The 13,648-nt window shown below is 42.9% G+C and overlaps 1 protein-coding gene across 10 annotated transcripts in view; it reads left to right on the top strand.

Annotated features, from left to right (window-relative positions):
* Positions 1 to 13,648, top strand: part of PPIE (peptidylprolyl isomerase E) — a 54,569-nt gene that overhangs the window by 20,632 nt on the left and 20,289 nt on the right. For 4 of the 10 annotated variants that reach the window (XR_006058388.2, XM_042241927.2, XM_060403829.1 and 1 more), the window contains exons 1-3: positions 9,519 to 10,011; positions 10,572 to 10,670; positions 13,143 to 13,186. Coding sequence is in view for 6 of the 10 variants with exons in the window: in XM_042241927.2 (XP_042097861.1) it covers positions 9,936 to 10,011; positions 10,572 to 10,670; positions 13,143 to 13,186 (219 nt within the window). In the remaining 4 variants the exon portion in view is untranslated. 10 annotated transcript variants of the gene reach the window in all.

Consider the following 13,648-nt stretch of genomic DNA (forward strand, 5'->3'; position numbering starts at 1 on the left):
TGCAGTCCAAGGGACTCTCAAGAGTCTTCTCCAGCACCACAGTTCAAAAGCATCAATTCTTCGGCGCTCTGCCTTCTTCACAGTCCAACTCTCACATCCATACATGACTACTGGAAAAACCATAGCTTTGACTAGACGGACCTTAGTCGGCAAAGTAATGTCTCTGCTTTTGAATATGCTATCTAGGTTGGTCATAACTTTTCTTCCAAGGAGTAAGCATCTTTTAATTTCATGGCTGCATTCACCATCTGCAGTGATTTTGGAGCCCCCAAAAATAAAGTCTGACACTGTTTCCTCTGTTTCTCCATCTATTTCCCATGGAGTGATGGGACTGGATGCCATGATCTTCGTTTTCTGAATGTTGAGTTTTAAGCCAACTTTTTCACTCTCCTCTTTTACTTTCATCAAGAGGCTTTTTAGTTCCTCTTCACTTTCTGCCATAGGGTGGTGTCATCTGCATATCTGAGGTTATTGATATTTCTCCCAGCAATCTTGATTCCAGCTTGTGTTTCTTCCAGTCCAGCGTTTCTCATGATGTACTCTGCATAGAAGTTAAATAAGCAGGGTGACAATATACAGCCTTGACGTACTCCTTTTCCTATTTGGAACCAGTCTGTTGTTCCATGTCCAGTTCTAACTGTTGCTTCCTGACCTGCATACAGATTTCTCAAGAGGCAGGTCAGGTGGTCTGTATTCCCATCTCTCTCAGAATTTTCCACAGTTTATTGTGATCCACATAGTCAAAGGCCTTGGCATAGTCAATAAAGCAGAAATAGATGTTTTTCTGGAACTCTCTTGCTTTTTCCATGATCCAGCAGATGTTGGCAATTTGATTTCTGGTTCCTCTGCCTTATCTAAAACCAGCTTGAACATCTGGAAGTTCATGGTTCACGTATTGCTGAAGCCTGGCTTGGAGAATTTTGAGCAATACTTTACTAGCATGGGAGATGAGTGCAATTGTGCAGTAGTTTGAACATTCTTTCGCATTGCCTTTCTTTGGGATTGGAATGAAAACTGACCTTTTCCAGTCCTGTGGCCACTGCTGAGTTTTCCAAACTTGCTGGCTTATTGAGTGCAGCACTTTCACAGCATCATCTTCCAGGATTTGAAATAGCTCTACTGGAATTCCATCACCTCCACTAGCTTTGTTCGTAGTGATGCTTTCTAAAGCCCACTTGACTTCACATTCCAGGATGTCTGGCTCTAGATGAGTGATCACACCTTCGTGATTATCCGGGTCATGAAGATCCTTTTGTACAGTTCTTCCATGTATTCTTGCCATCTCTTCTTAATATCTTCTGCTTCTGTTAGGTCCATACCATTTCTGTCCTTTATCGAGCCCATCTTTGCATAAAATGTTCCCTTGGTATCTCTAATGGAGAAGGCAATGGCACCCCACTCCAGTACTCTTGCCTGGAAAATCCCATGGATGGAGGAGCCTGGAAGGCTGCAGTCCATGGGGTTGCTGAGGGTCGGACACAACTGAGTGACTTCACTTTCTCTTTTCACTTTCATACATTGGAGAAGGAAATGGCAACCCACTCCAGCGTTCTTGCCTTGAGAATCCCAGGGATGGGGGAGCTTGGTGGGCTGCCATCTATGGGGTTGCACAGAGTCGGACACGACTGAAGTGACTTAGTAGTAGTAGTAGTAGTTGGTATCTCTAATTTTCTTGAAGAGATCTCTAATCTTTCCCATTCTGTTGTTTTCCTCTATTTCTTTGCATTGATTGCTGAAGAAGGCTTTCTTAGCTCTTTTTGCTATTCTTTGGAACTCTGCATTCAGATGCTTTTATCTTTCCTTTTCTCCTTTGCTTTTCGCCTCTCTTCTTTTCACAGCTATTTGTAAGGCTTCCCCAGACAGCCATTTTGCTTTTTTGCATTTCTTTTCCATGGGGATGGTCCTGAGCCCTGTCTCCTGTACAATGGCACGAACCTCATTCCACAGTTCATCAGGCACTCTATCTATCAGATCTAGGCCCTTAAATCTATTTCTCACTTCCACTGTATAATCATAAGGGATTTGATTGAGGTTATACCTGAATGGTCTAGCGGTTTTCCCTGTTTTCTTCAATTTCAGTCTGAATTTGGTAATAAGGAGTTCATGATCCGAGCCACAGTCAGCTCCTGGTCTTGTTTTTGTTGACTGTATAGAGCTTCTCCATCTTTTGCTGCAGAGAATATAATCAGTCTGATTTCGGTGTTGACCATCTGGTGATGTCCATGTGTAGAGTCTTCTCTGGCACTTAAATACAGCAACTTTGCTCCAATACAGCTTCATTCCCTACCCCCTCCTTGTGTTATTATCACTATGTATATTACATATATATATGTTTTAATCGCAACAATGCATGCATGTGTGCTGAGTCACTTCAGTAATGTCCAACTCTTTTGCAACCCCAAGGACTGCAACCCGCCAGGCTCCCCTGTCCATGGAATTCTCCAGGCAAGAATACTGGAGTGGGTTGCCCATGCTCTCCTCCAGGTTCGACTCAGGGATCAAACCTGCATGTCTTAAGTCTCCTGCGTTGGCAGGCACGTTCTTTACCACTAGCCACCCAGGAAGCCTAATGACTTATAAAATCTTATCTCTTTTGATTTATAAAATCTTATCTCTTTTAAAGACGTTAACAGGAGAGAAGAGAATATATATTTGTGCAGTTCTTTATATTTAACCTCATATGTAACTTTTCTGGTGTTCTTCATTTCCTCCTGTGGGTTCAAATTTCCTTTCACCCTGAAGGGCTTTATATTTCATGTTAAGTCAGGTCTGCTAACAATGAATTCTCTCACTCTTTACCTGGAAAAGTTTTTATTTTACCTTCATTTTTTATTTTTTTAATTCAATTTACTTAAAGTTAAAAAAATTATCCATTTCTGAAGGATAATTTTTTTGGACGTAGATACTTGAATGAACAGTTTATTTTTCCTTTCAGCATCTTGATTAATTATTCGAATGCCTTCTAGCCTCTATCATTTCTGTTGAGAAAGAAGGCTCATCAGAACTGTATTTACAAGTTTGGAGGGTTTTTTTTGCCAAAAACTGTGCTTGTGAGTTCTGACATACTGTTTTTCTCTTGGTGTTTTCAAATTTTTCTGTGTTTGGGGATTTAAACTGTTTGACTATTATGTGTCCAAACGTGAATTTCTTTGTTTATCCTACATGGAGTTCTTTGAATCCATAAATGAATATTTTTTCATCAAAATTTTGGCCACATCTTCAAATAATTCTTCTTTCCCTCTCCTTTTTTCCCCTGAATTGCTGGGTCATGTAGTAATTTTATGCTTAACTGTTTGACGAAGCACAAAACTGTTTCCACAATGGCTACACTATTTTACATTCCCACTAGGAATGTGTGAGGTTTCCAATTTCTTAAAAAATTTTGGCCACATCTTTGCCAACACTTGTTATTTTCACTTTTTAAAAAATCATAGCTATCCTAGTGGGAGAGAAGTGGTGACTCATTATGGTTTCAACTTGCATTTCCCTAATTACTGATGACATAATGACATTGATTTTTTTTTTCAGCTTTACTGAGATATAACTGACTTATAACGTCATGTAAGTTTTAGGTCTACAATGCCTTGATTTAGTACACTTATAAATGTCAAAATTATCACCACCATGAAGTGAAGTGAAGTGAAGTCGCTCAGTCATGTCCAACTCTTTGCGACCCCGTGGACTATAGACTACCAAGCTCCTCTGTCCATGGGATTCTCCAGGCAAGAGTACTGGAGTGGGTTGCCATTTCCTTCTCCAGGGGCTCTTCCTGACCCAGGGATCAAACCTGGGTCTCCTGCATTGCAGGCAGACTGCTTTACCCTCTGAGTCACCAGGGAAGCCCACTATAGTTAACTAACACTTCCATCATGTCACATAATTACCATTTCTTTTCTGTTGTGAGAACATTTAAGATCTATTTTCTTAGTAATCTTCAGGTATTATTAACATTGAATCCTCAGAACTTATTCAAATATCTTCCCATTCCTCAACTCCTCATCCCCTGATAATACCAATCTACGCTCTATTTCTGAGTTATTTGAGATTCTACATATAAGTGATATAATGACACTGATCTGATCATGCACTTTTGATCATTTGTGTCTCTTCTTTGGAGAAAAGTCCTTTGCCTGTTTGTTAATAGGGGTATTTGCCTTTTTGCTGTTGGGTCATAGAAGTTCTTTTTATATTCTGGATAGAAGACTCATCATATGTATTATTTGCAAACATTTTCTCTCATTATGTGGGTTATCATTTCACTCTCCTGATAGTGTCCTTCGATGCATAATAATTTTTAAATTTGATGAAGTCTAATTTACCTATTTTTCTTCTGTTGCTTATGCTTTTGGTGAGAAAAGCATATCTAAGAAATTTTATCTAAGAAACTATTGCCAATAGTTGACATTTTTGACAATATCTCTCAATTGCTTGCTTTTTTATTGAAGGACAGTTGATTTACAATGTTGTATTATTTTCTGGTGTATAGCAAAGTGATTTCATTACACATACATATATTCTTTTTCATATTCTTTCCATGATAGATTATTACAAGATACTGAATATAGTTCCCTGTGCTATACAGTAAGACTTTTGTTGTTAATCTATTTTATATGTAGTAGTTTCTACTGCTAATCCCAAACTCCTAATTTATGCCCTTCCATTCCCCTTTGATAACCATAAGTTTGTTTTTTACGTCTGTGAGTCTGTTTCTGTTTCATAAATAAATTCATTTCTATCATATTTTAGGTTCCACATGCAAGTATCATATGATATCTATCTTTCTCTGTTCGGCTTACTTCACTTAGTATGATCATCTCTAGGCCAATCCATGTTGCTACAAATGCAAATAGCGTTGCTTCATTCTTTTTATGGCTAAATAGTGTTCCCTTGGGTATGTATGTAGCACATCTTTATTTATTTGTCTGTTCATGGGCATTTAGGTTGCTTCCATGTCTTGGCTGTTTAAATAGTGCTACTATGAGTACTGTGGTACATGTATCTTTTTGAATTAGAATTTTCTCCAGATATATGCCCAGGAGTGGGATTGTTGGATCATATGGTAATTCTGCTTTTAGTTTTTTAAGGAATTTCTATACTGTCCTCTATGGTGGCTGCACCGATTTACATTCCCTCAAAATGTGTAGGAGGGTTCCCTTTTCACCACACCTTTTCCAGCATTTATTTGTAGCCATTTTGACTGGTGTGAGGTGATACCTCACTGTAGTTTTGATTTGTATTTCTCTGAAAATTAGTGATGCTGAGTATCTTTACATGTGCCTATGGGCCATCTTGGAGAAGGCAATGGCACCCCACTCCAGTACTCTTGCCTGGAAAATCCCATGGATGGAGGAGCTTGGTAGGCTGCAGTCCATGGGGTCGCGAAGAGTCGGACACGACCGAGCGACTTCACTTTCACTTTTCACTTTCATGCATTGGAGAAGGAAATGGCAACCCACTCCAATGTCCTTGCCTGGAGAATCCCAGGGACAGCGGAGCCTGGTGGGCTGCCATCTATGGGGTCACACAGAGTCGGACACGACTGAAGTGACTTAGCAGCAGCAGCAGCAGCATGGGCCATCTGCAAGGGACAATTTTAAAATAATATTTTATTGTACATTTTTCAAAGCTGAACCCTATTGTTTGCACATATTTTTGTCTTATTAACCTCATCTAAATTTTCACTCCAGAATAAAAGGTAACTTGAAAGAGAAAAATCACATGCCAACTATCTCTTTGAATACTTTTTAAATGCAGGAATCCATAGTTACACAAGGGTTAGAGACACAAACTGTGCCCAAAGTGAACTTGAAGGAACACAAAGCATTCTGAATCACTAAGAATTTACTCTCCAAATAAGTGCATGTAACTGAGTCCAGGTGTCTTGGGGACTGACCATACAGATTCCCATTTTAGTTTTTAAACAGAATACAATATTTATTAAAGATAAGTACTCAAATGTACTAATAGGAAACAGGCTCAAGAGTAGCCATAGTAATTGTTTTATACCAGCAGCCCCAAATACGGCAGGCAAAGCTTTGCTCTCCTGCCTCTTACCTCCTGCTCTGTGGTCTGGTTCCTAACAGGCTCTGGAACAGTCTGGTCTGTGACCTGAGGTTTGGGGAACCCTGACTTAGACAATTAAAAAAATTTGATCAGAGTTGCCTGCGCATGATAACCAACAATGACTAACTGTTGGTAATTCACTGGCAGCCCAGTGGTCAGGATTCTACACTCTCACTGGCCAGGTTCAATCCGCAGTCTTGCGGCACAGCAGAAAAAGAAAAGACTTATACAATCTCTCCTTAATGGATACTTTCTTTGTCCTCATTCTCTGTTCAGGATCCAAAGGCCCAGCAACTACAGTATTTTCCCGTGTCACATCCCTCCCCAAAAAGAAAAAACGACTGACTTTCTAGTTGTTTTAGTACTGTTTGAAAATTCTCATGCACCATATACTCCTTTTTGTTTTCAGTCAGAAGGGATTGGCTCTATGCCTTGCTCTTGATATGTCACTTCTTTTCTTGGAAGAGATGTTTCTCAAACCGTGCTTCCCAGGCCAGCAGCTTGAAAGTCACCTGGGCACGTGTTATTAATGAACAACCTTGGCACCCTGGACCTACAAAATCAACAACTCTGAGTGGAGCCCAGAAACCTGTGTTCTAATAAGCCTTCCGGATGATTCTGATGCCTGCTCCAGTTTAAAACCACATTTAGTGTTTTTACATGTGGTTTTACTATCCAGACATGATTGATTAAGTCACTGGCCATTGGCGATTGAACTCAATTTCCATCCCTTCTTCCCTGTCCGGAGGTCAGGGGTGGAGCTGAAAGCTCCAACCCTATAAATCATGTAGTTAGTTCCTCTGGTGACCAGCCCCCATCTGGAAGCTATCTAGGGAACTGTGTTGGATAATTTCATGTATCTACTAGACTAGGCCATAGGGTTCCCAGATAGTTGGCTAAAAATTATTTCTAAATGTCTTGGAGGGTGTTTCTAGATGAGACTAGCAGTTGAATAAGTGGACTCAGTAATGCTATTGCCCTTTGTAAGGTGGTGGGCTTCATCCAGTCCACTGAGGGCCTGAATGGAACAAAAGGTAGAGGAGAGGAGAATTCACACCTTCCTACTCTTAAACCAGGATTTATAATTTACTGGTTCTCATAATAAATCTCTCCATATGTATCTATATAATGTGTGTATGCTGCTGCTGCTGCTGCTAAGTCACTTCAGTCGTGTCCGACTCTGTGGGACCCCATAGACGGCAGCCCACCAGGCTCCCTTGTCCCTGGGATTCTCCAGGCAAGAACACTGGAGTGGGTTGCCATTTCCTTCTCCAGTGCATGAAAGTGAAAAGTGAAAGTGAAGTCGCTCAGTCGCGACCCCATGGACTGCAGCCCACCAGGTTCTTCCGTCCATGGGATATATATCTATATATACATATACTTTTTCCTACTATATATAATATATATACGTACATATTTCTCCTATTGGCTCTTTTTCTCTGTAGAACTCCAACTAATACAGAACTCCACTATGAGTCACCTCCTTAGAGTAAACTCAGGTATGGTCAAAAGGGTTCATTATGAATTTTAAAAGAACCTCTTTCAGAAAAGTTTAAGGGTTTTAAGGGCTCTGTGCCAGGTAGTGGGGACAAAGACCAAATATATGAATATATATAATACCACATCTTCATAAAGGACACCTTGTCAGATTCCCTTGAGAGTGACCTTGTTAGTAGGGAATAGTGATAGGTTCACAGGGGAATCTTGTAATCAGATCTCACAGCCTCATTTCTATGAGTGGTATCCCTCTGGTTTGTCCTGAGGACAATGAGGTTTGTGTTTGTATCCACTGCTTAGCTCTGGGAACACAGTAGGCACAGGTCTTGTTGTCAAAGAAAAAGATAGACACACACCTGGCTACAGTCACAGGATGAGTTCCACTCAATTGTTGGATTTGGAGGCCATGACCCCCCTCTGTGGGGTAAGCAGGGCCCCCTCCAGGTGGAGAGAGAGAGCCAAATGAGCAGAATTTACTTGGCATGGCCATGTCATGTCCCCGTATCAAGGGCTCTAGGAGCCTTGTCATCAGCAGCACTGATTGAAGAAGGGAGCTCTAGGTTCCTGGTCTGGGAAGATCCCACACGCTGCAAGGCAACTAAGCTGGTGTGCCATTGCACCACAACTACGGAGACTGCGCTCTAGAGCCCAGGAGCTACAACTACCGAGCTCTCGTGCTACAACTACCGAGCTCTCGTGCTACAACTACTAAAGCATGCATGCCTAGAGCCTGTGCTCTGAAATGAGCGAAGTCACAGCAATGAGAAGACCTCACACAGCAACTAGAGAATAGCTCCTGCTCCCTGAAACTAGAGAAGTCTGTGCAGCAAAGACCCAGCATAACCAAAAATAAATAAGTAAATAAAATAAGAAAAAAAAAGGGAGCTCTAGAGACTTTAGGTTTTTTTTTTTTCTCCCCTTAAGATCACCCTGGGAACAAACCAGAGGGTAGACTTGGAGGACAGAATCATCATCAACTCTTCCTTAGTCTTCACTGCATTAACCTCCTGGTCTCCAGGCTTCCACCCAAATCATTCTGGGCACAATGGTCAGACTATCTTGAAGTATAAATGTGATCATGTAACTACCCATCACAACCTTCAGTAGCTTCTCAAAGCCCCAAGTACTCCACATGGTTTGCAGGTCATGCATCCTGCCACCCCTACCCACCTGCTCTGTCTGATGTTCCACGTCCCTCTCCTCCCCAAGGCCCACAAGAAGGTGTAGAAGCTGTCTCCTCTCCCAGAAACCTTTTCCCCTGCTGCCTCCTCTCTCTGGCTCCTCTTTATGGTTTCAGCTTAAATGTGGCCTCAGAGAGATCTTAACCAACTGCTGTGCCTAAAAGAAGTGGCCCCATTATTTTGTACCACTTAGGCTAATTTATGTATTGCTATTAGTTGATGTATTCCAGGAGTCGGTCAACGTTTTTCCCAAAGATCCAGATGGTAAATATTTCAAGCTTTGTAGGCTCTGGGTTTGCCCCTGCAGCCTGAAAGCACTCACATATGAATACTAAAAGGAATGAGCAAGACTGCGTTCTGATAAAAAATTTTTTATGAAAATTGAATCTAATATAATTTTCACATGTCAGGAAATATTATTCTTGTTTCTTCTTTCCCCGCCCCCAGCTCTTTAAAAATGTAAAAACCATTCGTAGCTCCAGGTTGTCCAAAAATAGATGTGCGGGGTGGCCCGCGGACCGTACTTTATTGGTTGTTTATTACTTGCTGACGCCTTCTGACTCCGCAAGGGAGTGTGTTCCGCAGCAGGTAGCACCAGCAGAGCCGAAGCCGTGCCGGTTCAGGCACTAAGATGCACCTAAGCTGCACTTGCAGCTCGACGGCACCCAGAGGCGGGCACTGCTTATGCCAGAGTGGGCGGGGTCTGCGATCGCCGTGCGCGGGGGCGGAGCCTTGGGGAAGGGGCGGGCCGAGTGCAGGCTTCCGGCGGAAGAGCGCAAGAGCAAGATGGCCACTACCAAGCGAGTGCTGTATGTGGGTGAGCAGGCTTGGGGGCTAGGTGGAGGCTGGACGAACTGGGCCGCGAGTGGGTCGTGGCGTGGAGCTGGACAGGTCTCCGGACGCGGGAGGCGGCGAGAAGCTATCTAGGTGGCATCTGTGGCGGTATTGCTTGGTCTCAGAGAGTGAGCCTGAGACGTAACTAATTGCACCTCTCTTCGAAGCCCGCCAACCTCTAACAACAACCTCTTCATCACCTGGGACCGGAGAGATGGTTGGAGAAATATTAGGGACCTCTCAATCCTCGCGTCCATTCATTTTACGTTCACCGCAGCAATGGCTCAGCCCGCACTCTTTAGGGAAAGAGTTCCCGGGCCAGCCGGCTAAAAATGAGAATAACCTCAATAGCACAGTTTGATGAGAGCTTTGGTGGGGACGGACACTGGTGACATAGGCCTCGGTGTGGGGAGAAATGACCCCTCCATCTGGAGAGGTAAGAGCAAGGTTTCAGGTTGCGGTGACGCCGGAGATGAGCTGGAATTAGCCAGGTAGCGAAGTAGGTGCAAGTGCGTTTACTGAAAGGGAGCCCCGCGAGCAAAACCCCGAAGGTGTGAAATAGTCTAACACTTGCAGGCAAATGTGTCGGTTTGCGGGGACGCAAAGGATAAGAGGCTGAAGAAGTGGGCAGGGCCTTGTAAACAGCCTTGTGTACAGTGCTAAGTTTGTACTTTTTCCCTGGATAAAGTACTTTAAGCAGGGAAGTGATGAGTTAAAGTCTGTACGTTCCCAGGATGGTACTGTTTGGCTTTGTGGAGGAGAAGGGAGGCAGTTATGAAGCCGTGGAGGGAATCTCCGGGCTATATGAGGGTCTGAAAGGAGAGTGAAGAGTGTGCTTCGTAAGTAAGTGTGAAGGAGCAAATGAGAGGGATATTTATGAACCCAAAGGACTGAATGGAAAGATCCCTTCCCTGACAACGGCATGCTAATTTTACAGCAGGGACTTCTCAGGAGAACGGAGGACAGTAGGTCAGAAGGCACTTGATGTCTTTGCAGGTGGACTCGCAGAGGAGGTGGATGACAAAGTTCTCCACGCTGCTTTTATCCCTTTTGGAGACATCACGGACATTCAGATTCCTCTGGATTATGAAACAGGTGAGTCGTCTTAGTGTTTCTCATGCCCAGGATCCTCCTGCTAGGAAAGAACTTAAAGTTTTTGTAAGTCATATTACAGTACGTTCTAAGTATGCTTTGGGCAGCCTGACAGTCATCTTTATGCAGAAGGACTTTTCTGAGGCTTGGGGTTGTGAGCTGCAGTGTGCTTTTCAGATCCCATATATTGCCTTTGAAGTAAGACAGGCTTTTCAGTCAGCCAGTAGGAAGATTGGTTTCGAGCTACATGGAGGGCTGTTGTTTCAAACTGCCTGCCAGGCAGTCTCCTACACCTGCTCTGTTCTTGGCAGCTGTGCTGTTAAATAGGGTAGCAGGAAAGCCCAGCTTCAACAATGGGGCCTCAACTTCTTTGCACCTGAACTTTTCCTTCAATTAATATCATAGTTGCAGTTCCGTTTTCTGTCTTAACCTTTGTGGTCATTTTTAAAATTGGAGTTTTAGGCCCAGCTCTAGAGTACACAACTAGTTTAGAAATCCCCTCAGGGGATCATAGAGGGGGAATTTTGGGAGACCCATGTGAGTTAATTGATCATTCAAGAAAGCTGGCTTGCTCAGCAACAAAACCAAGCAGCTCTGCTTAACAACACCACCGTATAGCAGTGACACCGGCATTCTGCTGGTTGAGGTCAGTAAGTTAATGATCCCTTGGCCATGCTCCTGTGCACACACTAAAAACAAAAATATAGGGGACAGGTAACATTACACTGAAACCTGAGATGATTTACCATATTTTAATATCTGTTACTGCCTTCTTGCTCATTTCCATAGTGCCGTGACAGTCCTAGTGGGGCCATGCAGGGTCAAAAACTCCCCTACCCAGCATGTAGGAAGAATTAATGATGGGAGACTCAAAGAATGAGGAAGAGGGTGGTCTCCTCCTCCTCACTTTTCCTTTAATTATAAAAGTATAGCTCAGGACTTCACTGGTGATCCAGCAGTTGGGAATCTGCCTGCCAGTGCAGGGAAAATTCCACATGCCTTGTGGCAACTGAGGCAGTGCTCCATAACTACTGAGCCGTGCTCTAGAGCTTGTGCTCCACAACAGGAGAAGCCACTGCAATGAGACGCCCACGCACTAGAGAGTAGCCCATGCAACTAGAGAGTAGCCCCGACTCGCCACAACTAGAGAAAGCCTGCATGCAGCAACAAAGACCCAGCACAGCCAAAAATAAATAAATAAGTGCATTTTTAAAGTTAAAAAAAATTAAATTGCACCCCATTAAGTTCTTGTCACAGCACCCTCTTGCCTGCCTCCTTGTATCTCTCACAAGCGTCATATACTGATAAATGACTCTTTTCCATGTCGCTTTGCCTCTCAGCGACTTCTTTTCACAAGGAGACAAAAGAACCTCAGCTACATTAAGTCCTGAGATTGTTTTGTGGTTTCAGCAACCTATGCTCTGCTGAGTCCTGAGATGAGTTGTGTGGCTTCAGCTCTATCATCAACCTTGTATATGGATTTAACCTTCCTGGGACCTTTATATGTATAAAAACGATAAGGTTATGTTGACTCTGTAAGGTTAATTGATTGCTTAAACTAATGCTTTTGTGCACTTGGCCTTCCTAGTTGGCGTTGGTTAGATTAGCGTTTTGCTGAGAATCAAGACTGAGCATCCTTATCCAGGTTTTAGGATTCATGACTTCGGCACAGTTGATGCTCAGAATGTATGCTTGGAATGAATGATTGATAGGTTAAATGACTTCATTTTTCTAGCTGCCTTGAGTGCAGAGGTTAAGATTTGATTGGCTTTGGTAAAGAATGCTGCTTTTCTCACCAGTCTATGTCCAGTGCAGGATACAGCATGCTTGGGGCTGGTGCACGGGGATGACCCAGAGGGATGTTGTGGGGAGGGAGGTGGGAGGGGGGTTCATGTTTGGGAACTCATGTACACCCGTGGTGGATCCGTGTCAATGTATGGCAAAACCAATACAGTATTGTAAAGTAAAATAAAGTAAAAAATAAAATTTTAAAAAAAAAAATAAAAAGAATGCTGCTTTTAAAGATTAAAAGTATAGTTCGTTATTTAGTTATGTTCACTACAAAACGGGCTTCTATGGTGGCTCAGATAGTAAAGAATCCTCCTGCAGTGCGGGATAATTTCCTGGGTTTGATCCTTGGGTTAGGAAGATCCCCTGGAGAAAGTAAAGGCTACCCACTCCAGTATTCGAGCCTGGAGAATTCAATGGACAGAGGAGCCTGGCAGGCTACAGTCCGTGGGTTCACAAAGAGGCGGACACAACTGAGTGACTTTCACTCACTACAGAACAGTGTAATGTTGCTTGAAATGTTATTTAAACTAGAAAGTATCAGAGTAAGATGCGTTTTTCCTAAATAGTGATGGTGTAGAATTCTAGTAAATGGATAAGGCATGTGACTGACTTCACTTTCTTTGTGACCACCTACTTCCCATTGCCCAACATGATAATTGCTTGATATTGTCTGCCTTTTTTCAGAAAAGCACCGAGGATTTGCTTTTGTGGAATTTGAGTTGGCAGAGGTGAGAAAATTCTGTTATCTATGTTAAGTCTTTGGCTTGTTATTATTGTTACTGATTACAAAGGGAGCTGTTCTTCATTTGGGGTTGGGTTTTGGGGCCTCATGCTGATGCTTCCGGAGAGATGAGAAACACTGTTTGAAGGAAAGCTGCCTTCACTTAATGAAACCATGGGCTGTGATTAACATTACAGACCTGCTAGGTCCTGCCCCTCTTGCTCTGCAGAAACTCCTGCAGCCCTGCTCATTGAGCATCTTTGCCTGGTAGCACTGGTGATACTTTCTTTGTCTTCCACTAAATGGCAAATAGCTGAAGTCAGCCAGGAAGTGCACTTTGTTAGACCCGTGCAACCTAGGTGAGGAAGAAAAAGAGACCTTTTTCTGTTGGATTGTTTTTTTGTTGTCATTTTACCAAGTATGTGTTTAGACACTACAAGAAGCATTTGACTGCAAACCTAAATTCGTA

The sequence above is a fragment of the Ovis aries genome, chromosome 1 (assembly GCF_016772045.2).
Source record: "Ovis aries strain OAR_USU_Benz2616 breed Rambouillet chromosome 1, ARS-UI_Ramb_v3.0, whole genome shotgun sequence".
NCBI lineage: Eukaryota > Metazoa > Chordata > Mammalia > Artiodactyla > Bovidae > Ovis > Ovis aries.